Below are 22,828 nucleotides of genomic sequence, written 5' to 3'. Positions count from 1 at the left end.
CAATGTATTTTTATTTTTGACTTACATGCCATATCGGTTATTGAATTTTGACAATAAAATTAATTTAAATTTCAATACAGCGTGGAAAATATGAGAATTCTTACATACATACTTAGCACGAAATCGCAAATACTATCTGGCTGCGACCACGGCGAGTATAAACGCGTCAAAAGGTCAGCTACATTAAATAAAAAGGGTTCGTGCTTAATAGTTTTAAATCTTAGGCGTGTGGTCCCGCCCTAGAATAGGACCACTCCATATCCTTCCATGGATGTCGTATGAGGCGACTAAGGGACACAGAGATAGGCAATAATGGCAATCACAAAGGACATCGGACAGGCGGCCGGTTGTAAAATCATAACCAAAATCTTCAAAATTTCATGTTTTTTTACGTCTTTTTTATCCTGGGCTTTGGGGCGTCACAGCTCCCAAAGTAATCGAGAACACGTAAAGATGAGAGACGGAGAGGAACCGTGCTAAATCATGCATAACGTTGTAACCATGTAACAGGGTGTTTATGAGACATTAAAACTGGGTTACACTCCGGAAGCGCCGGCAGAAGTGAAAACTTTAATCTTAACGTTGTGCATTTTTGACGTTGTAGCGGGAGCCGCCAGCGCAGGGAAGATCTCCGCACGCGACAGACGGTGTCGTGTCGTAGGTTGTATATATACTTCCAATCGAAAACGCACTGTCTGCGCGGTCTAGGCTTGTTATCTTCTGGTAGTGAGTCGACCGTAGTGCCATCTGTCCGTAGAGTCGTGGATCACTTGTGTGGCTTGTTATTCGTTGCGTTTGGTCCGCTTTTTACATCTGCGGCGTTGTGCATGTGGCGTGGTAGATGTCGCCACAACGTCTTACGAATTTTCGATCAGGGTCACGTGTCCTGACGCGAGTATAACATTTTTCACCCATCACAAAAAGTGCACAACGCCGCTAAAGAAGTTTTCACTTCAAAAGTGTTTCAAGGGCGTCCCAACATCCATATTTCTGTGGTGAAGTTTGTGTCGTACGTTATCTTGTTCGCCACGAGGTAAGATGGCGTCACTTGTTGCTCTTTGAACCCGTGTGGGCAATATCCGAAGTGGGTTGGGAACCACGCTGTAATAAACAAAAAGTGTACCAACTGAAAATCAGTGCATTGCTCCTAGAGTAATATCATCACTGAGTTGTGGCCTGTTTAGATTACTGCAGCACACACACCCATAATCACTTTATTGTACTTAGGTACCCACATTTTTTTTAATTTAAATTTTTGTGGTTATGTGTGTGTCTATAGTTTATTCAAAAAACTATAGACACACACATAACCACAAAAATTAGTTACAACTTATTTCTATTCTATAAACATAACACGTAGCAAGTCATTGCACGTTTTTTACACGATAGGGGAAAACACACATGTGGACATTAATAACGTGATACGTTTTTTTATGTTCCGTGGTAGGGTCTCAGCATTTTATTGCAAATATACAGGTATTCGCAGCTTTATATCTTACTAGCGGCCCGTCCCGGCTTCGCTCATATAAAGCCATAATATACACAAAACCTTCATCTTAAAAAAAAACACATCAAAATCAGCAGAGTAGTTTTAATGATATAAGCATAAATAGGGACAGACAGCGGGAGACTTTGTTTTATATTACGTAGTGATTTATTTTTTGGTATATGCGAATTCTATGCAGAATAAACGAAATAATGACATGAATGATATAGAATTAAATACTGTTACTTACATGGATCTGTAATGGAAAAAAATTATGAAATTGAATAAGTAAAAAATTCAGCAGCGCGTCGTTCCGAAAGGCCGATGATTTGTAGCTGTTTGAGAAATTGTGCTTTATATATCTGTCTAATGTGAGCACATTCGCCGCTGAGGGCCCGCTTTGACTTTGTCGTCTTCAGTTCGCACGGTCGTCAAAGTGTGTGATTAGTGCTATAAAGTACTATGTACAAACATATGCCTTATGTAAATAGCCATAACTACTCGTATGTGGAATCCTTATATGTATACAGGTGACTTTTTATACATTGGCATTATTTGTCTAAACGCTCAGTCTTTGATACTGCGGTCAACTTTTCGTATCCAATGGGAGCAATCCCGAAATCGTGAAAAATTCAGCTGATCCATACAAAATGCAATACTTAACGCGAAGGAAATGTATGGAGCAGTTGATTTTTTATACTATAGAGAGACGAAAGAAAATGTTTATTCGACAAAAAAAATACTAACAAACTAGCCTAATTATAAATGCGAAAGTTTGTGAGGATGTTTGTGACTCTTTCACGAAAAATCTATTAAACCGCTTGTATGAACACGGGTACACGGGTGGAATATAATCTGAAATAACACATAGGGTACTTTTTATCCCGGAATTCCCGCGGGAGCGAAGCGCCGAGTCGCATAATTTTTTTTATCTTTCGATAAAAAAAATTATGCGACTCGGCGCGACCAGCTCAGCATTTCGCTGTGAAGAAGAGCGCTGATTTCAAGCTCTATATTCACAACTATTAATATTTATGTCTTTATTCATGTTACTTAAATAAATGTTATACACTAGAGCTAAATTAAGATTTAAAACGAAATAAAACAAAGGGTGCCTGAGCCAGGAAGAAAAATCATCCTGTGTTTCGGGCATTCAAAGGTCAATATAATTATAAACATAATAAGTATAGCCAAAATGATTATAAACTTTAAAATATTATTATAGTCTATATGTGTGTATTGTTTAGCCGTAACGAAGAAAGCATCGAAAATACTTACTATGAGTAATATTCCTGCAATTCTCAAACTCGAGATCGCACAGAGAGTCGAAGTCGCGAAACTCCAAGATATCCTGTCTGTCCCGGTCGCTGAACCACCAGCCGACCAGCCACGACAGCGACAGCCAGCTGATTCCGAATAAGTGGTACGTTTCCGTTTTCTTCCGCTTCTCCACCCACCTTTGGCCACATATGTGACCAGCTCTGCAACATATTCAGTAATAATAAATATATTGGGACAAATCACACAGATTGAGCTAGCCCCAAAGTAAGTTCGAGACTTGTGTTATGTGATACTAACTCAACGATACTATATTTTATAACAAATATATATACAGATAAACATACAAGAACATGCAAATAAATAAAGCCAGCTGTATGTAACTGGGACTCGGTTCTGTATCATGCAAACTACCCTACTAATACCATAATTACGAAAGTAAGTGAGGATGACGTATGTTATGAAATTCGGTACACGGGTAGAATATAACCTGGAATAACACATAGCGTGTTTTTATCCCGAAATTCCCACGGGAGCGAAGCACCGTTGCTCAGATAGTTAATGTTACTTACTCATAAAACTTTATCTACTCAACCAATTTTCTTGAATTTTTGCACTTATGTAGAAGACATATGTCTCCTCTCTGAGAAGACTATTCCATGGAAAATTAATGTTTGACCAGGTCTTCTCTTCACTTATACGTACGGAAATCTGTAACGTTGCAGACCAATGTACTTAAGTACTCTGTCTTCGCCATATTTAGTTTCAGACCGACAGTTTCGCGTTTCCCAGCAGTTTCCCTCCGCGCGACGTCAGCCCGGGGCAGAGCCTCCACTGCTCGTGTGTTCCGTTGCGTTTTTTTTTTAAGTTTCATGGCTCCATCTTTTGCCAAAACGATGATTTTGCCAACGTCAAGGTTGAAATTGACACGGAATATAATATGTTATAATATCAATATTGAAACACGGTTCAGTGTGTAACCTAAAATAATTGATGAAAATAGTTGAAGCAGCATTTCGTGGCTCTGTTAAGCTCCGTTGTTTTCCTATAGGTTTTCACAATGACGTGCGTTGACACACGTCGATACTTCATGCAATTTCCACGTTGTTCTGCGTTGATCCGCCGACGTAGATCAACATGACGGCGAAATACGGGACGTAACGCAGCAACGGGACATGAACGACCGAGGGGTAACGTGTGTTTGATAACTAAGAACTCACTCGTCATATATTCTCATACAGTCCTGGTTGCAATCTGGATTCACAGTGACGGGCGCTGAAATGAAAAATACTTAAGTTAGATTGAAACAATGATATGATCCAGTTTATTTACGACGACCTTTTTTGGGCGGTAGCTGTCAAAAAATACACACAACTTATTTATTGCTCTGTATTTATTTACTTGAATAATTAGTTTTTACCTATTTATTGGGTGGATTTGATTATCTTATGTATTAGTTCACTTCAGTACACTTGCCAGTCTTTTTCACTTCACTACTATCACTATCTCCTGGACTTCCACTACACCTCATCATTGTCATCTCATAAGGGACGCCATATCACAGCTGTGCAAAAACATGGAAGAGCTTAAGAGTATGTTCAACTCCAGGATGACATCATTCGAACAGTCTCTAGATGGCCCAGCTACTGCGGACAATTCTTCTGTCTCAAACAGTGAGTACCAAACATTCAAGACATTTATTTGGAAGGCTGTCTCGAGTCTTAGCAGCCAGATGGATTTGGTTTTATGTGCTCTTGATGAGTTTGAAATGAGGTCAAGATCCAGTATGCTGCTTCTTCATGGACTCGCTGAGGAGAAGGATGAAGACATTGCAGACATCCTAATAAAGCTTTGCCGTGATAAATTGAACATTTCGGTCACTTCTAATTCTTTCTCTGCATGTTGGCGTATGGGTGGATACCCTAAAGCAGATAAACCGCGTCCCATCCTCCTTAGATGTGGAGACATCTCTTTCCGCCGTGATATATGGTCTGCTAAAAAGCTTTTAAAGGGAAGTGGCTTGACCTTCTCGGAATTCTTAACGGCGCCTAGGCATGCGGTATTTGTTGAAGCACGTAAGGCCTTAGGGATTAGCGGTTGCTGGACGAGCGATGGAAAGATTGTCGTTGTGACTGTCAAAGGCTCCAGAAAGAAGATCACCACTAGGGCACAATTAACAGCGGTAATTGAAGAGCATGCGGCCGCTAAGTGCAGTGATAAGCCAGCGGCGACGGTGGCGGTTGAAGATATATCTAACACGGCCCCCTCTAGCAAGAAGGCAGGCCCTCCGTCCATCAAGTCAACCCGGGCCCCGAGTGCCCGGCTTCATTCCAAACCGTCGAGGGTCTAGGGATTCCGTTGCTGTATTGTCGCCGGTATCTTTTAGCTTGAGTTCAGTAGGTATCTTTATATTTCATTCTACTAGCGGTGTTTTGTACTTTAATTTTTTTTTTTTTTGTGGATTGTATTTTACGGGTATTTCTATACATATTTTACTGGTAAACACATTTAAATTCTGACCCACACACTTTGTCACGTTCAAAATTTAGGTAGTTCATGGTAATGTTATTTTTGCACGCTCCTTCATTTAATAGTCATTTTGAGCCATAAGCTGTCAAGTTTGACTTTGACGTTTCACTTTTTTTTTTTTTTTTTGCTATCCGACTATCTTAACTGTATCGTATCGATTAATTATAATGTATCGTTAATTTATAATGTTTTACCACTGTGATTTTTTGATTTTTGAATGCCCGTTTGCAAATTTTTATTACAGTATACATACACTGTTATTATGTTGGTTATATTGTTAGTCATTATATTGGCTATTGTATCTAAAGTGACTGAGTCTGGCAAGTAATTGAAGGGAATTTTATTTCGGTTAAATTTAATTTAAGTTTTAATTTTTATTTAGTGATATTTGTGTTATTTATTGGTTTATACTATAATATATTTTTGTTTACACTCTATGTCTGATGTACTGCGCTATAACTCTGATGATGAATTCTTCTCCTTATCCTCTTCGTCTGATAGTCTGTTCAGCGCGAATGATGATCTAACTCCGTCTTTATGTGATAATTTAAATGTAACTTTCTCCTCTTTAGCCAAAAATTTCAATGTTGTCCATATAAATGCGCAAAGCATCCCTGATCATTATTCTGAGTTGCTGTCTAGTTTTCCCCCCTCTCGCATTCATGCTATTCTCATTTCGGAAAGTTTCTTAAAACCTTCGCTTCCCTCTACATTGTATCCTCTTCCCGGTTTTCGCCTTATAAGAAACGACAGGACTTACATTTCTTCCTGCAATGGAGTGTCTAAAATGGTGCGTTGTGGTGGTGTAGCTATTTATCTTCGTAGCGATATTCCTTGTAAAATCTTGTCCCTGTCGCCTTCCGTATTTCAATCTCCTGAACACCTTTTTCTTGAAGTTTCTCTCCTTCATACTAAAATACTTCTTGGGGTCTATTATAGCCCTTCACTTCATATTAATTATTTCGATTCTTTTCAAAGAATGCTTTCCGACTTTCGTAATGGTTTTGATCATCTGATCATCATGGGTGATTTCAATACATGTCTTATTAAAGATGACTCTAGATCGAAATCTCTCAACTCCCTCCTCCATTCTTTGGATTTACATGTCCTTCCCCTGACCGCCACACACTTTCCCCACAACGGCCCTCCGTCACTTCTTGACCTCATCATAACGTCTTCCCCCAGCCTTGTTTCTTCTCACGGCCAATTTCACGCATTAGGATTTTCAGCACATGACTTAATCTTTGCGTCATTCAGGTTGCGTCCTCCCAAGCATAGACACAGAGTTGTTATGGTTCGTGATTTTCGTGCAATCCTGGAGGAACAGTTTAAGGCAGATTTTGCCGTATCCGACTGGAATGATGTGCTGTCTGCATCTGATGTGGATTCCAAGATCCAATTGTTTAATACTTTTATTTTGCGTCTTTTTGATAAACATGCTCCTTTACATCCGGTTCGGGTTAAGCATGCTCCTGCTCCATGGCTTTCGGAAGAAATCAAATTATTCATGGCTAGAAGAGACCGCGCTAAACTAAAATTGAGGCAGTGCCCTTCTGAAGAAAATCGTGCCAATTACGTTTGTCTACGCAACCTGTGCAATAAAAAGTGTAGGGAGGCGAGGCGAAAGTACATTCATTCGCATGTTCTGAATTGTCCCTCCAACAAAGTATGGAACTTCTTAAGGAGCTTAGGTTTAGGTAAACAAAAAACTGGTTGTGACTCTGTGTTTGATGTTAACGACTTAAACAAACATTTCTGTACTCCTCCTTCTTCTCTTTCCTCCACAACTAAGCAGGCAACCTTGGATGGCATCTCTGCTAAACCTTTCTCTAATTCTCCTCTATTCTGCATTAAGAACATATCGAGTGATGAAGTTGTCAAATTCATCAACTCCATTAAGTCCAAAGCAGTAGGCAATGATGGTATATGTTTGGAGATGATCAAACCTATTGCTTTGCTTATTGCCCCATTAATTACTAACATAATAAACTGTTCAATTTCTTCTGGTGTTTTCCCATCCGCCTGGAAGCTCGGCCATATAATTCCCCTTCCTAAAAAACTTAATCCATCTAGCCCTTGTGACCTTCGTCCTATCTCCATCCTTCCTTTACTTTCCAAAATCATCGAGCATCATGTTCATCAGCAACTGAGTTCCCATCTTTCTTGCTTCAACCACTTGAGCGCCTTTCAATCTGGTTTTAGGAATGGTCATAGCACCACTACTGCGCTGGTTAAGATCACGGATGATATTCGGGCAAATATTGATAAGAAATTTCTGACTGTCCTTGTTCTTTTAGACTTTACCAGTGCATTCAACACTGTGGATTTCGACATTCTTATCGCCCTCTTGAATAAGTTGAATTTTTCTCCTTTATCCCTTAGTTGGTTTAAGTCTTATTTGACCGGACGTCGTCAATGTGTTCTACTTAATGACTGTTTATCGGACTGGTATGATCTCTCTGCCGGTGTTCCTCAGGGTGGCATACTTTCTCCTGTTCTTTTCTCGATTTTTATTAATGGCATCACGAATTCTCTCTCCTCAAAATTTCATTTATACGCTGATGACCTTCAAATATACTCAGCTGCCCCGTTAGAAAACATTCAGGACGCTTTCTCCACCATTAATTCGGACTTGAATAAAATTGCGACTTGGTCTCATCAGTTCGGGCTTTTAGTTAACGCCGGAAAATCTCAGGCCATTGTTATAGGTAGTCCTTTTTATATTAATAAATTTAAAGATCTGGTGGTGCCCGATCTTGTTCTTGACAACAAAACCATTCCTTTATCTCCTTTTGTTAAGAATCTTGGCATCATCATGGACGAGACGCTTTCTTGGACCCAGCACATTGATGAGATTAGCCGCAAAATTTTTGCTTCACTTCATGCTCTTCGCCGGTTGCAGTTTTTTCTTCCCACTGTCACTAAAACTCTCCTTATTCAATCTCTTCTTATTCCTCTTCTTGACTACTCTGATGTTGCCTTCTTGGATGTCACGGAGGAGCAGTATGATAGGCTGGAACGATTGCAGAATCAGGGCATTCGCTTTATTTTCGGTCTTCGCAAATTTGACCATGTTTCTGACTTTCGTCGTCAGTTAAATTGGCTGCCCATCCGCCTTCGCCATAACTTACATATTCTTTCTCTTCTGTACAATGTTCTTTTTAACCCGTCTTTCCCTGAATATCTTCATGAAAAATTCTCTTTCCGTGATGTTGATAGCCGCTTACGGTCTTGTAATGTTCCTAAGTTACAAATTCCTTCTTGTGCATCTCGGACCTTTGCTCTCTCATTCTCTGTGCGTGCTGCGAAACTGTGGAACAGTCTTCCTCTTGAAATAAAGGTGGCTCCCTCACTTGCCTCTTTTAAATCCCAGCTGAAGGGACACTTTGAACAGGCCTCAGATATTTGAGTGTTATAATTAATTATTTATATTAGTATTTATATATGGTTTTATTATATTTTAATTATTTTGTTTTTGTACTTATTGTGTGTAGTTTTAATAAAGTATACTTATTTAAGTTTTCATTGCTTGTTGATACTTGATGTTTCGTGTACTTCTTTTTTCTTCACTTTGCACGTTTATCTTATGCTACCTTACTTTGTGTGTTGATTTTTTTTCCTTTCAAATACTTGGTTGACTGGAAGAAATCCCTTTCTGGGATAAGTCCGCCTTTGTACGCGTTCTTTCTTTATTTCACTGCTTTCTTTGTATGTGTTTTCTTCGTGCAATAAAGAGTTTACAAACAAACAAACAAACAAACCTCGGTGGCGCGTACTTAGGCACGTCATCGCACGTCAGTGTCACAGCAACGGAGCCGCAACGTGCTGCGTCGCGCAACAGAGCACGATTGAGCAATGGAATGACACGTCGTCTTGTAAAAACGTTATACTTACTAAAAGTCGGGTGTTTGTAATCGTCCGTAGCGAGGGACGGGGTGGTGGGAACCATTCTGTCAGAGACCGTTCTAAAAAAACAAGATATTTATATCATTCATTGTACCTATAATTAAAACTATTGTTCCCGTGAGATTTGCGAAAATCCTGTATTCTATTACAGGTGGCGCTAATTATAAAAACACTAGATGGCGCTGTGTGTATTTTAAGATGGCGCGGAATGCTAATAAAATAAACTTTGCAATAAAACACTAGATGGCGCTGTGTGTACCTGTTTTATGGATATTTTATTTCAACTATCCCAATTCCATTTTAAACAAAGAAAAAACTGTTCGCGAGGGCAGTAAGCTCGGTTTTGTCAACAGACTGTACATTGCAAGTGCCGGTCGTGTTGCAACATTATGTAAACTTGTGTAATCAGTTGGGGTTTTCAGGATATAAAACAAACAGGAGGAAAAAAAAACTTTTTTTTTTTTTTTTGTATCTTCTAAGTAAATACTTTGCACTTTTTCTACTAATATTTTGTTTTTTTTTGATTATATTTTATTTTATTTGTGTCTCCTTTTATGGCATTCGCAGAAGGCCAGCGTCGTGGCTCACACCACGACATCAAAATCAAATCATTTATTCAGAAATCAGGCCTTCACAGGCACTTTTTCACGTCACATACATAATAGTAATAACTTTGAGATCATTGTAACACTTGGTTGGCGAATAAATAATATGAATACCTGTTGTAAACGTAGTCCCCGGCAGGCCAGTACGGCGCGAATTCTTGCTCCAAAAAGTCGGGTTGCTTCTTTTTCATTTTTTGTAGTGCCATATACTCATCTGGCACATAATCGTCCTTGTCGTACTGATTCATCTGCATCATTGAAATTTGCTGCCGCCGCGACTTGGCAATTGTCATTTCGTACCTTGGAATATAGTAATGGACCAAATGAACCTTTAAAAACGAGACTCTTTTTGCCCCCTCCCACCCCTGGGCTTCCCACCGCTGGGCCCCTCCACCCTCGGAGAGGTGAGGACTTTTCGTATGTTTATCTTCTAAGTATATTCCAAAGTTAATAAGTCAAATTTTCTGCTTTAGACTTTTCCAAGCACAGCCCCTTTTTAGCACTAATTTACCATACTACTTGTGCTAATTCGTTTGTGTGTTTGTAAACTCTTTATTGCACGAAGAAAACACATACAGAGAAAGCAGTAAAATAAAAAGGAGGCGCAGAAAATAATATAAAAACAATGAATTTAATGTGGAGCCCACAAACAGTTTGAGTAGAAACAACGCGACGCGACGCGCGCTCCGTTCAGCGCGCTCCCCACCACCGCGCGAGTTGTGCCGTGATGCGAATTACGATTGTAAAATAAATTATTCTACTTCCATTCTTCTCATTGGCATTTTATTTCGAATAGTCTAAGCACACAACAAATTAAATAAAATAAGTATTCCGTAATACATTGCTAGTAAGTCGGTGACAGATAAACAACAGCTTTGTAATAATATGTACAAAAACTGAAATTCTTGCGGGCGAAGACGCTGGCAACAACATAGTATATTTAAGTGAAGAAGAACACTCACTCATCTCGAAAACTACTATCTCGATAAAGATGAAATTTGGCTGAAAGTTGATTGTGACTAACGAAAGGATTTTTGGAAATTCGAATCCTAAATGTGTGAAATAGAGATTGCAAGTTTGTATGAAACATTGTTTTTGAAGATGACACACGAAATATTCACGCGGGCGTAGCTGCGGGCCGACGGTACGTACATTGTATACAGATTCTAATATTATAAGGGCAAAAAATTGTAAGAAATACCAATATATATATGTTATCTTTTAATGAAAAAGCGGTAGTGATGTAATGGTTAAGACCCCTGAGGAGGCCTGTCAACCGGTCCCAGGTTCATATCCTACTCGTGCCACATGAGTTTGTATACCAATCTGATTCAGCATGTTTCATCGACCACCACTTGCTTCCAGCGAAGGAAAACATCGTGAGGAAACCGACACACTGGTTGATTATAACTTATGTGTGAAATGGCAAACCACACCACAAGAATTTCACTCCACGTAAAGACCACGACCTTCAGCCATGAGGAAATACGACTATGAAGAAGAACAAGAAACGGTACGGTACCTAAGTACCTAATTATAATATAATCTCTAAAAATCTTAATAAAATGTGAAATCTTACGGTAGTGGTGGTAATTCTTTGAACTCGTATTCTGGTTTAGCCTCCCTGAAGATACCAACGACTTTGTAATAATACGGCTTAAGTTTCTCGACAAAATTGGTTACATACCCCACTTTTAATGGGTATAAATAGGCTGGAAGCAAAAACAAAAAAAACTATATAGAAAACGGACGAGTATTTCCATATAACATCTAACTACAAAGTGGCAGACAGCAGCCGGCCGGTCGTAAAATCTTAGTCAAATAAAATATGTTAGAAAAAAATATATATAACAACGGACCGCGTGAACTACCGTTTATGTGATACGTAACTGCACACTAGCGCCGCCATCACTTTGAAGAGTTAAATAATGTAGAAATAAATTTATTCATAGCATACTAATATCCATCACAGAAAATGAACAAAATGTTAATATTACAAAGGTACATTAAATATGCAACAAAAGGGTACCACTCAGCTTGTGCCGCGCCGTGACGAAGAGCCTTGACAATGATCTTCAGTGATACCAAACAAGATGGCGCTACCAAAAAAGAATTTGCAAGATAAATCTGCGAAACATTTACATACTATCAAGATTATATTACCAAGATGGATGAACATTATTAATGACTGAGAGGAAAATACAATAAAAACAAATATAACAACTTTAAAAGATGAAACGAATAATAATAATCTATTTGGGTATTATCACAGTACAACACGGCTAATTAATCTGATTTGAACATTTAATAAAAATATTTTTTTTTTTAATTTCATGGCTCCATCGTTCGCCAAAACGATGATTTTGCCAACGTCAAGGTTGAAATTGAAACGGAATATATATATATGTTTTAATATCAATATTGAAATGATATTGAAACACGGTTTAGTAAGATTAGACTGCCGAAGTGCCAGATTTACTGCTACTGTGAAGATTTTGGTGGCCACCGTTTTCGGTTTTAGACTGTGACTACATTGTATAATGGGAAACTATAATACTTTGCAATAAATTCCTTTATCTAGTGTAGAACAATTTGGAAAGAGGATTATTTAGTTTTCGCTAATAAAAGAACTTTGGTAAAAATGTCATGGTGGGGCTAGTGCGCAGTTATGTACTCGAAAGAACTCGGAATCCATGATCACCTTACCTCGGAAGATTGTAATACATCGGAAGAAGATGAAATTTAACTTGCAAAATTTGATTACAAACAATACGTTGATAAGATGTATGTAGTATATAATTAAAGTATGTACATTTGTGGGTCCTGTCGGCCATAGCAATAGGGTGGTAGTAGGTAGCTATCCAGTCCAACCAGATACATTTTTCCATGTGTTAAAAACAAAAGATATCAGCGCTCTGTCTCGTTTCTTCTCTTTCTTGATAACAGTGGGCACAAGTGACATCACTAATGTTAAAGTCAAAAAGCGTTTTAATTGTACTTTAATGAGAACAAAATAGTACTAAACCCATACAAATGTTATAAAGAAAACATTTGTGTCTTTGTTTGCAATGAATAAAAGCTAAAAGTAACTTTGTTGACATTTAGTATAGAGATAAGACGAAACCTTGTAGAGTAACACCCGCCATTTTTTATTTATAGGTAGTAGGTAGGTAGTATTAAGTACTATAAATAAAATTGATCAATGTATTTATACATTTTACTTTATACACAGGCAACTATCCTGTTGGGAGCATATTTTCTTCTTTTTGTCGATCTATAATTGTGACAGAATATTTCAAATAGAGACGGACGAGCCAGCGAAACTTCGAGAAAAGTGAAACTAATAAAAGCATGTAAAAAATGTATATACTTACCATTTAAAACAAAGTCTAAAATAAAAAAATACATAAGATTCACTTTTTTCATACTATTGTTATAGTATATTCTGTCTCATTCGTTTTAACATGTCACCTTGACTTTCAAACTGAACGAATCGTGATTTAATTATTATTCTTTATGAGCCATGAAAAATAATATTAATGTGTACGTTTGTGATTGGTTTCATGTTTACTGTATGTCCGTCTGTATTAATCGTAGACAGAGAAGGCTATAGACCTCGTCATATCTTCCATTTCGCTCATACAAGAAAGAGAAGAAACGAGACAGAGCGCTGATATCTCTTGTCCCTCATCTCGTGCCGGGCCCAGACTAAAACATAAAGCGTACTTTAGGATAAAATATGTTTTGTCACTCTCGCACTTTACAATATTTGACATTGAAACATACTAGCTTAAAGCATGCTTTTATAAATAAGTTTAGTTGTCGTCGCTAATAAATAAAATTGGTAAAAAAATGTGAGGGCTGAGCGGGTAAACGAAATAAAAACTGCTTACGTTGACATAAATATTTTTATTTTATATTTTGTACAGCGTAACATTTCGTGCAAACCAAATCTGACTGGTAGATAACTACTTTTTCACCCATGATGCAAGGGTGTAAAAAATTACACGTTTTTTTATACTGCCAAGCACGCAGACACGCGGCACACCTGATGGGAAGTGGTCACCGCCGCAAAGCCTATTTTTTCATTTGAAATATATTTCTTCATTCTTCATATAATTAATGGCGGGAAAAGAAAGAAAAAAAATAACTTCTATCCATCTAGCTATAGAAATTCGCATTAAAATCCGTTACCTACATTATTAGTCAACTCGAAAAATGTATAACATTCTAAATTACAGGAACTTTATACAAAAAAAAAAATAAATAATAACCTATGTAATAATTATAAATGCCGAAGTAATAATTCTCGCCTCCGCTGCCATCAATAAGAAAAATCTATTACTATAGTTATATTTACATTATACCTACTTAAACTTAAAACAAAATCACTGACATTTATGTTTATTCATAAAAATACTTTATACAATTTGAATATAGTGACAGATGTCAATACTATAAGTTGTACATCCATCTTTGTCGCTCTCATTTCGAATGTATCGTTCCATCCTGCTCTCATGGGACTCAAGTTATATTTCACAATCTATAATACTTGGTTATTTTACAATATATTTTGTACCTACTTCACGTTACATAATATTGTTTGCAACAAAGACTAATGCTGGGTTCCACACTATCACGGACACGAACAGTTTGTATGAGAGCTTGTATTTACAGCAATGAAAAGCCAGCAATGTATACCGAATCAGCCAAAGCGGCAAGATGGCCTTGTACCAAAAACCACACGATGAGGGACAGAAAAATTAGTGCTGTCTCTTTTTTCTCGTGTATTCCTACTTGTCTCTTTCTTGCCAGTATTGAATAGCATTTAGATAAATCTCATACTATAAAAACGAAATTAAGTTTATTTGATATAGCATACTTCCCGTTGGAAATTCACGCGGGCGAAACCGCGCGTAAAAACTAAAGTAGTATACTATAATGACGATGTCTATAATTTTCTCTGTCAACAGTTTGTAATTTTAAAACTTTATTGTGCGATAAAAGAAGTACATGTACTGAAACATCAATCCATACTAATAATATAAATGTGAAAGTCTGTCTGTTCCGCTTTCACGGCTAAACCGCTGGACCGATTTTGATGAAATTTCGTATGCATGTAGTAAAAGAACTCCGTTCAAACATAGGCTACTTTTTTTATTCAAACTCAACCCTCAACTGGCTGTAAGTGGGGGTAAAAGTTTAAATGAAAATCAAGTCTGTTGCGCTTTCGCAGAAATAATCACGTAGGCGAAGCCGCGGGCAAAAGCTAGTATTATACATATTTGACATTTGAAAGAATGTATGACAAGGACAAAACGTGTTTAGAAAGACGAGAGAGAGAGAGAAAGATATTTTTATGAATAAGATGGATTTAGATTTAACAAAACTGTGTGGCTCTCCATAAACATCTATATCTGGAAAAGAAAACTGTAATGGAAGAAAATTGTAAGAAACTTTGTAATATTTTTAGTCGTTAATAGATATATTGATATACCTTTCATGACTTCCATACTGGTTTGGCTAGAATGTGCCAGCTGTTTCTCCCGCGCAGATCGTAAAAGTTAATCGAGGGAAAGTTCTATATACTTATAAACTGGCGATTCTTCTCATAGGTGATGTGCAAGCAACCTATCACTATTGGATCTTAATTCTAATTTCAATTTAATCCAATCTCAATTCCAATTCAAACGTGGATTTTTGTTTCGCTACTTTTTGACTCTGTCTATCTCGTAAGGGATAAAGACGCCATAATGTACTCGTATCATCATAAATCATGACGCATAATGTAAACAAAGAAAAACAAAATGACAAACCGAATCACTACATATTATAAAACAAAAGTCGCTTCTTTACTTAACAGATTCTGATGCGTGTCTTTTTTAATAGATAGACTGATTCAAGAGGAAGATTTAGGTGTATAATTTATTATGGTTTCCGACCCGAGCGAAGCCGGGACGGGTCGCTAGTAGTAATATAATACCGATAAATGTGTTAACCTCTATTAATATAAAACAGATTTCGAGCCACAACTAAGGAAGGATTTCCTCATTTTCCTCACTGATTTCCTGTTTTATTTCTTGCTTAATTCCCTGGTTCAGCATAATCTGGCTTTTCATCTGCACCTCCTGCCAGATCCTTAAAGCGACACCGGCATCAGTCAATTTCTCATCATAAGTTTTATTCGGATGCTTTTTACTATAATGCCTCACAATATTCTGCTTGTGGGAGAACTTTTTCGGGCAAATCTGACATTTAAATGGAAGTTTTTCCTCGCTGTGTATCCTCATGTGGTACCTCAAGCGGCTTTCCTTTGGAAACTTTTTGTTGCAGACCATACATGTTGTGTGCTTGATTTTCTCATGCCGCTGTGTGTGTCTCTGCATGTTGTGTTTATGTGAAAACTTCTTTTTACAAACTGGACACTCGTATGGTTTTTCACCGGTGTGGATTCTCATATGTGGCTTGATCAATCCCGGATGTGTGAATGGTTTGTTGCAAACCGTACAAGTGAACTCTTTATCCGTCTTGTGAATCTGTAGATGTCTCAACAACGTACTTTTGTATTTGAAATCCATTTTGCATGTGTCGCAATTGAACGGTTTCTCCGTTGTGTGCCTTCGGAGATGGCTTTTTAGGAGGAACTCCTTGTCGAATATCTTGTGACAGATGTGGCATTGTATAGGCTCGTCTATCGGTCTTCTGCACCGGCTTTTCCCTTGATGCTTCGCCAAATTAGCCTTTATTGCGAAGTATCTGTGGCATTTCTCGCAGAAGTATGGCTTTTCCGTTGAGTGACTGCGTTTGTGTTGATACAAATTTGACGCGGAGCGGAACACTTTAGGACATTGTTCGCATGGGAATCTCCTTTCATGTTGTTTCACTATATGGCGTTGCAGTAGTTCCTCTTTTGTGAAGTTTTTGTCGCATAAATTACAGGGATAGTTAGTGCGGGAGTGCAAGGCTAGATGGCGCTGAGCGTGGCCTTTGGTTGTGAAGATTTTGTCGCAGAGCGGACAAGAAAATTGTCCGTTTGCGAGTTTCTGTGGACGCTGTTCCGTATCTGTAATTGTTATTGGTTTTTTGTAGTAATAATCACCTTTATTTCAGACCAAAACTTCTGATCACAGATTCTGCTGTGATTTTACAACGTCCTAGGGAAAGCTATTGATGCCAGTCAGCAGCCCAGGCTATTTATTTATTACTATTTAGGAAGACTTACAGCTAACATAAAACTATGAAACTAAGGGACTATGTGTCCCTTAGTCGCCTCGCACGATCCACGAGAGGATATGGATTGATTGATACAGTTTTTTTTCTGAATAAAGTTTCATTAAATGCCTTTTACACTATATGTACAATATTGTACATAAGTACAGTACATGTACAATCTATGTGAACACATTTCACAAATGATTGATTTAGAAAATGAGGAAATCAAATAGATACCCACCATCAACATTATGAGAGTTCGCTTCATATATTATAGGAGTTACCACCAGCTGCTCGGGCTCCTCTCGCGGCGACTGAAACAAAATGTTCTTTAATTTTACTAACCAATGCCCATGACTTCATTCAAAGACTCTTACATTTTAACGACCCGTTTCGGCTTCACACGGGTAGGCCCATTTTAAATGTATACACTGAAATCTTCCTCAGGAATAACACATATTTATTAAAAAATATATGTTGAATAGCTTTAAATCTAAGCACATATACAGACAGAGGAAATGTCTTTGTTTTATACTATGTAGAGGTAGTGATGAGAAACATTTTCATATTTGCACATATATCTAGTCTCTCAGGGTTCCATATCTGTTATATGCAGCATACTCACAGTTGTATTCACGGTGCAGTCCAGTGGCTCTGCTTTGACCGTCACAGTGGTCACCGGGACATGCCACGAATCATGCTCCTTTTCAGGTTCGTCTTCATTGTCAGATTTAGGTTCTGACTTTACTCTGTAATTGTATCCATCATAAATTAATTTTAACATAAACCTCATTGAAGCTATGGTGGATAAATTCCGTTGTGTTTTGTAGCTATAGAATATTAGCAGAGCTGAGATCTTTTACGGCACAGATCTCACTAGTTTTATTGAAAAAATTTAACTTTTACCTGGATATAATCATCCTTTCTTTCATAATCTCAGGCCACATAAAACTGCCATTTGACAAGCATAATTATTGAAACTTATTTATCTTGGCCATGGGTTGGCTATACTTAGTTTGATTCATTAAATTTCCGCCGTTATGTGTAAAAGTGGCACAAAAATTGATCGTAGAAAGCGTGACTATGTAAGATTTTGCGTGACAACTACATTTTGGTGTTAAGTAAAAAGCTCAATACTACATATTTTATACATGAACAATTATTAACTATTTACCTGACTTCAGGGTCTACGTGTTCAAATTCAATTTTAATATTCACAAATTCGGGTTGTTTCTGCGCACGGTCGTGTCCGATATTATGTTCTTCTGCCGGTTCAGTGTCCGGCTCTTTCTTGATCACAACAGATTCGGAAGACATTTTATTGATTCATTTAATTAATTGGTTTCTTGAATTGTTCAGCGTTACATACAAAAACTATACTATCTTAAAATAATCACGTCAACACAAGTACCGCTAAGCTCCGCTCTAATAAACGTAAACGCTTTAATCCACTCTATAGATTTTTTGACAGAAAATCAGGATTTATTAAAATTTGACATTTGGCTGACTGTTCTATGTTGCCCGGTAAGGTAATGCATTGCTGATTCAGTGTTGCCTCATGCATGTTATTATTTCCAAAGAACTATGTTAGTGGCTTGTGAGTGTTGGGAGTATAATGTATATCATCAAAAAAATTTACTTTTTGTTATAAAAATAGTTATTGTATGTTATAAAGGTTGTTACACACATCAAACAGCATGTTTGTAGGTTCATTGCAATAGATCGCCTTTCGGGGCACAAAAGGGAGCAGGCGCTTGCTAGGGAATAGGATGATATAGACCTAACATGACTTATTGATGTCAAAAATTAGAAAAATAACAGAATATATTAACAAATTTCACTGCAGCCTTATTTCTTCAAGGGTAGTTCTTAATAATAACCTTAAAATTTTGAAGATTCGGTTGTGATTTTACAGTCGGCCGCCTGCCTGATGCCTGCCTTGGGAATAAAATAGTATGGTTTTTTAATTTCAATACTTTTGTCCTTGTCACGATACTTCACGGGATTTTTTTCGATTTTTAAGTTTAAAATATTTTACACTAGCTGTTTACCCGATGCTTCGCCGGCTTAAATGCCTTTGGAAACAGTTTTTTCTTCATTTAAAATGGGATTCTGATAGTTGAAATAAAATATCCATAGCGCATCTAAAATACACACAGCGCCATCTAGTGTTTTTATTGTAAAGTTTTTTTTATCAGCATTTAGCGGCACCTAAAATAGAATACAGGTTTTTCGGAAATCCCATGGGAATAATAGTTTTTTCGGGATGAAAGTTACCTTAGCTAAATTAGTATGAAGAAGGACATAGGTCCTTCTTCATACTCCTACGAAATTTCAAGAATATTGCTTGAGTAGATAACGCGTGAAGAGGTAACAAATTTGCTTTCGCATTTATAATATTAGTTGGGAGATGAGATTGGGATGCTGTCATATATAATGATTATGAATTGACGTTGGATTTTAATATGTAAATATTAAAGCTTTCTATATATTTTCAGGCAATTTCTCATGCCTTGAGTTCATTCAAATTACAATAACTTTTTTTATTGAATCGATTTTGATGAAACAATGATGATGTTTTGATGAGTTAAAATCTAGCAATTGATGAAATTTTTAAGTAAATCGGTTCAGTGCTTTCAGAAGCGTGATTGTACATACAGATAAGAAATTCCAAAAAACTTTTTGTCTCTTTTCACATAAAAAATAAGCTTATTTTATGTGAAAAGAGACAAAATGTGATCGAACATTTTGTAACATGTTGTGTCAACGCCACGATATTACAGGGATAAAAAAACATTTGAAAATGACACATTTTTATTTCCATATAAAATACAAGGTGTTTAAGTACCTACCACAAGCATTTTTACATTCATTTATCAGATTATTTTCAGTTTTCTAAAGTTTTTGATATAAAATCTCCAAAATACATTATAAAATTTCGAAATTTGAGTGATACACCTGTTATACTATTAAATTATTTAAAAATGATGTTAAAATGATTATAATATTTATGTCAAAAACTTACAAAAATACCTCACAATTATATATTTCGGTAAATCATATTCTCAATAAGCTTATTAATTTTGTAAAGTATCTTAAATATAAATAAATAATTAAGAATGTGCGTCATTGAAAGCACCTTTGTATAGAACATTTTTTACAATAATAATATTTAAAAGTAAGTATATATCAAAAGCTGGGGATATAATGTGAAAAATCATGCAAAATGCATTTAATCAAAAATTTAAAAGTATGAAAATTGTCATTATCAGTTTTTTTAATTCTTCTTTTTTTGTTGCCAGAATGGTAATCAAAAATGTTTAAAACACCGTACCATATTATACTCTTGAAACTGGCAATTTGTAGAAAAATATTCTAAAAAAATGGTAATATTTAAGTAATGGCTGATTTTCTGTTCTCCATTGGATTCATACATTTATAATCGCATTAATAAAAAAGCGATTTTTGTACAACGCTCACAAAATCTTAAAATTACAATTACTTAAGCCACTTTAACTCTTATATCGTAATATCCATTAAAATATCTAAATAATAATTCAATAAATAAAACTAAGAAGTCGTATTGGACGGAAATAAAAATTATACAAAATAATATAAAAAAATACGTATTTTGTAAAATAAGATAGTAAGTCAGTTAACATAGTTGTTAAGTTATTTATTAATTGAAATATTGTCGAATTGAATCTCGTGGAAATTAATATATTTTTCAATTAATAAACAAACAATAAAGCCTCCACTGTTACCCTGATTAAAGACTTAAAATCATAGATATTAAAACCTATTAATAATATCATTGAAAGCACACACGACCATATATTTTAGGCATATATTGAGATTACTATACGATTTGGTTAACACTTGTATCGAAAAATATGTTTAAAAAATTATGTAATAAATGAATTTCAAGAGGACAATAAATTAGATTAAATCACTCTAAATAATGACTGTACTTATTGAATTTATCAGAGTTTGTTTCATTTCTAATTCGGTAATGTTCTGATGATTATATGTTTGTTAACCAAACTTGATCTTATAAAAAAAATCTAAAATCGTAATATAAAACATCTAAACGCTACAACACTAAATTTCTCTTAAGTATATAAATTGAATATTTATAGAAATAATTTAAATATCTCGGTGGATCTTAATCAATTTTGTGATGAGTTTGAAAATGTAAATATTTTTATATTTTTATTTTATAAGCATCCACATATTTACTTTATAAAACGCGACCTTTAAATTTTGTTTTATAATTAGTGTACATACATAAAAGAGGTGGTCTATTTAAGGTAATTAAATGCAATATTCTTTGCATTTATATATTTTTTTTTATTGAAATCACTCTTTTTATAAATCGAATCATATACTGAACTATAATATACCAAACACGAATATTAATATTGTAAATAGCACACACGAGATTAATCTACAAAGGCGAAAATACGACAATTCAAAAATCAGTATAAGTTGTATTGTAAACATTTTTTTTCTCTCTATATTTTCTCAACATTAAATTGTGAATTGAAATTAATATGGTAACCGCCCAATCCATAAAGCTGTATTATATAATACTGGAGCCAACACTGCTTAGAATTTATTTATGCAAAACATATATTTTTAATTAATTTATTTTCCCATCTCTTGTTCTATCTAACATAACAGATATTGTTATCTCTTGCGCGGTGAAAGGTATAACTGTAAGTTACACATATTTGTTTTATCTATGGTTATACTTATATATATGTATATATATATATATATATAGGTATCTCTTGGTTAGATTAGCATGATGTCACACCACACCATCACACTGAGCGAAGACCGTTTTAATACAATATTTATACTATGTCCAGTGTGTTCCTGTCTACCAATGTCATGTTTTTTTGTGCTAAATAAACGTTTTTTTTTTTCTTTAAAAGATCATCGATGGACCAAAGCTGCGCCGGAGTGGAGGCCGAGACAGGGACAGAGACCGGTTGGTATACCACCAGCTGCTGGTCTGAGACATTGTTAGGGGCACGGGAATATGATGGACGAGACTGGCTCAGGACCGTAGGAAGCGCAAAAAAAGGGAGGCCTGCACCCAGCAGTGGGTTGATATAGGCTAAAAATTACTGCTGGAAATAGAAACATTTTAGTATTGTCTATGACGTTTGTCTTTGGTTTTGTTTCCCGCGTGCTCTGTCTCTCTCTCTCTGTGCCTCATCTTTTATGGATTAATAGTCGTATTTCAACACCTCCGGACCTTTTATTCATCAGCCCTATTATATTATTACAGTCCTAATAATATTTTCATTTAATATAACAATGACATAGATATAAGAAATGTTTATTTTCAACATAACTTATTACTAGTCGAATGTGATGCGGCAAGGCGAAAAAATCAAAAAGAGAGGTCGGACCACAGATGAGAGAGATAGCAATATATGTAGTACCTTGCATCAAAAAGTTTTTAAGAGGGCTCGAGTATTATCTAATAACTTCACCCATTCTAATGGCAATGTTTCATAACTTATGACAAAAGTCGTTGATTAAGATGGATGGTACGAAGCGAATACTCTATTCCTTAGTTTCCTTCTGGTCCTTGTAGACGATTTCGGCGTATTCCGTGGAGGGTGGGGGGGGCTTCTCCGTGGGCGGCTGGTCCCCCAACGCCAGCTCCGCATAAACTACGTTTTTCTTCTCTTCTGACAGCGGCTGGAATAGAATAAGACAAATATTTAACCACGTACACATTTTGCTGGAATGAAAGGCAGGCATGTCCCATACTTCAAACTCAAATAAGTAAAAT

The 22,828-nt window shown here is 36.3% G+C and overlaps 3 protein-coding genes across 8 annotated transcripts in view; all 3 read right to left on the bottom strand.

Annotated features, from left to right (window-relative positions):
* Window positions 1–7: 7 nt before the first annotated feature.
* LOC128681685 (uncharacterized) lies at window positions 8–13,402 on the bottom strand. Its single transcript, XM_053765784.2, has 7 exons — window positions 13,179–13,402; window positions 11,384–11,516; window positions 9,919–10,104; window positions 9,188–9,258; window positions 3,985–4,039; window positions 2,765–2,967; window positions 8–1,101 (listed from the first exon to the last, which is right to left on the bottom strand). Exons 1-7 carry the CDS (start codon window positions 13,228–13,230, stop codon window positions 965–967), a joined length of 837 nt encoding a protein of 278 aa, XP_053621759.1. The 5' UTR covers window positions 13,231–13,402; the 3' UTR covers window positions 8–964.
* A 288-nt stretch (window positions 13,403–13,690) lies between these two features.
* LOC128681684 (zinc finger protein 501-like) lies at window positions 13,691–18,511 on the bottom strand. The gene is made up of 4 exons (XM_053765783.2): window positions 18,191–18,511; window positions 17,642–17,765; window positions 17,258–17,330; window positions 13,691–16,867 (listed from the first exon to the last, which is right to left on the bottom strand). The coding sequence occupies exons 1-4, from the start codon at window positions 18,331–18,333 to the stop codon at window positions 15,837–15,839; spliced, it is 1,371 nt and encodes a 456-aa protein (XP_053621758.1). The 5' UTR covers window positions 18,334–18,511; the 3' UTR covers window positions 13,691–15,836.
* Window positions 18,512–19,812: 1,301 nt separating this feature from the next.
* Window positions 19,813–22,828, bottom strand: part of Fas3 (Fasciclin 3) — a 149,029-nt gene continuing 146,013 nt past the window's right edge. For all 6 annotated transcript variants that reach the window (XM_053766220.1, XM_053766219.1, XM_053766221.1 and 3 more), the window contains one exon: window positions 19,813–22,734. In XM_053766220.1, the coding sequence (XP_053622195.1) occupies window positions 22,597–22,734 (138 nt within the window). In that variant the 3' untranslated portion in view covers window positions 19,813–22,596. The remainder of the gene's footprint in view (window positions 22,735–22,828) is intronic.

Source organism: Plodia interpunctella, chromosome 28 (assembly GCF_027563975.2).
Source record: "Plodia interpunctella isolate USDA-ARS_2022_Savannah chromosome 28, ilPloInte3.2, whole genome shotgun sequence".
In the NCBI taxonomy this organism is placed as follows: Eukaryota; Metazoa; Arthropoda; class Insecta; order Lepidoptera; family Pyralidae; genus Plodia; species Plodia interpunctella.
The sequence above is the reverse complement of the archived record's forward strand: the minus strand, read 5'-3'. Positions and strand labels throughout refer to the sequence as shown.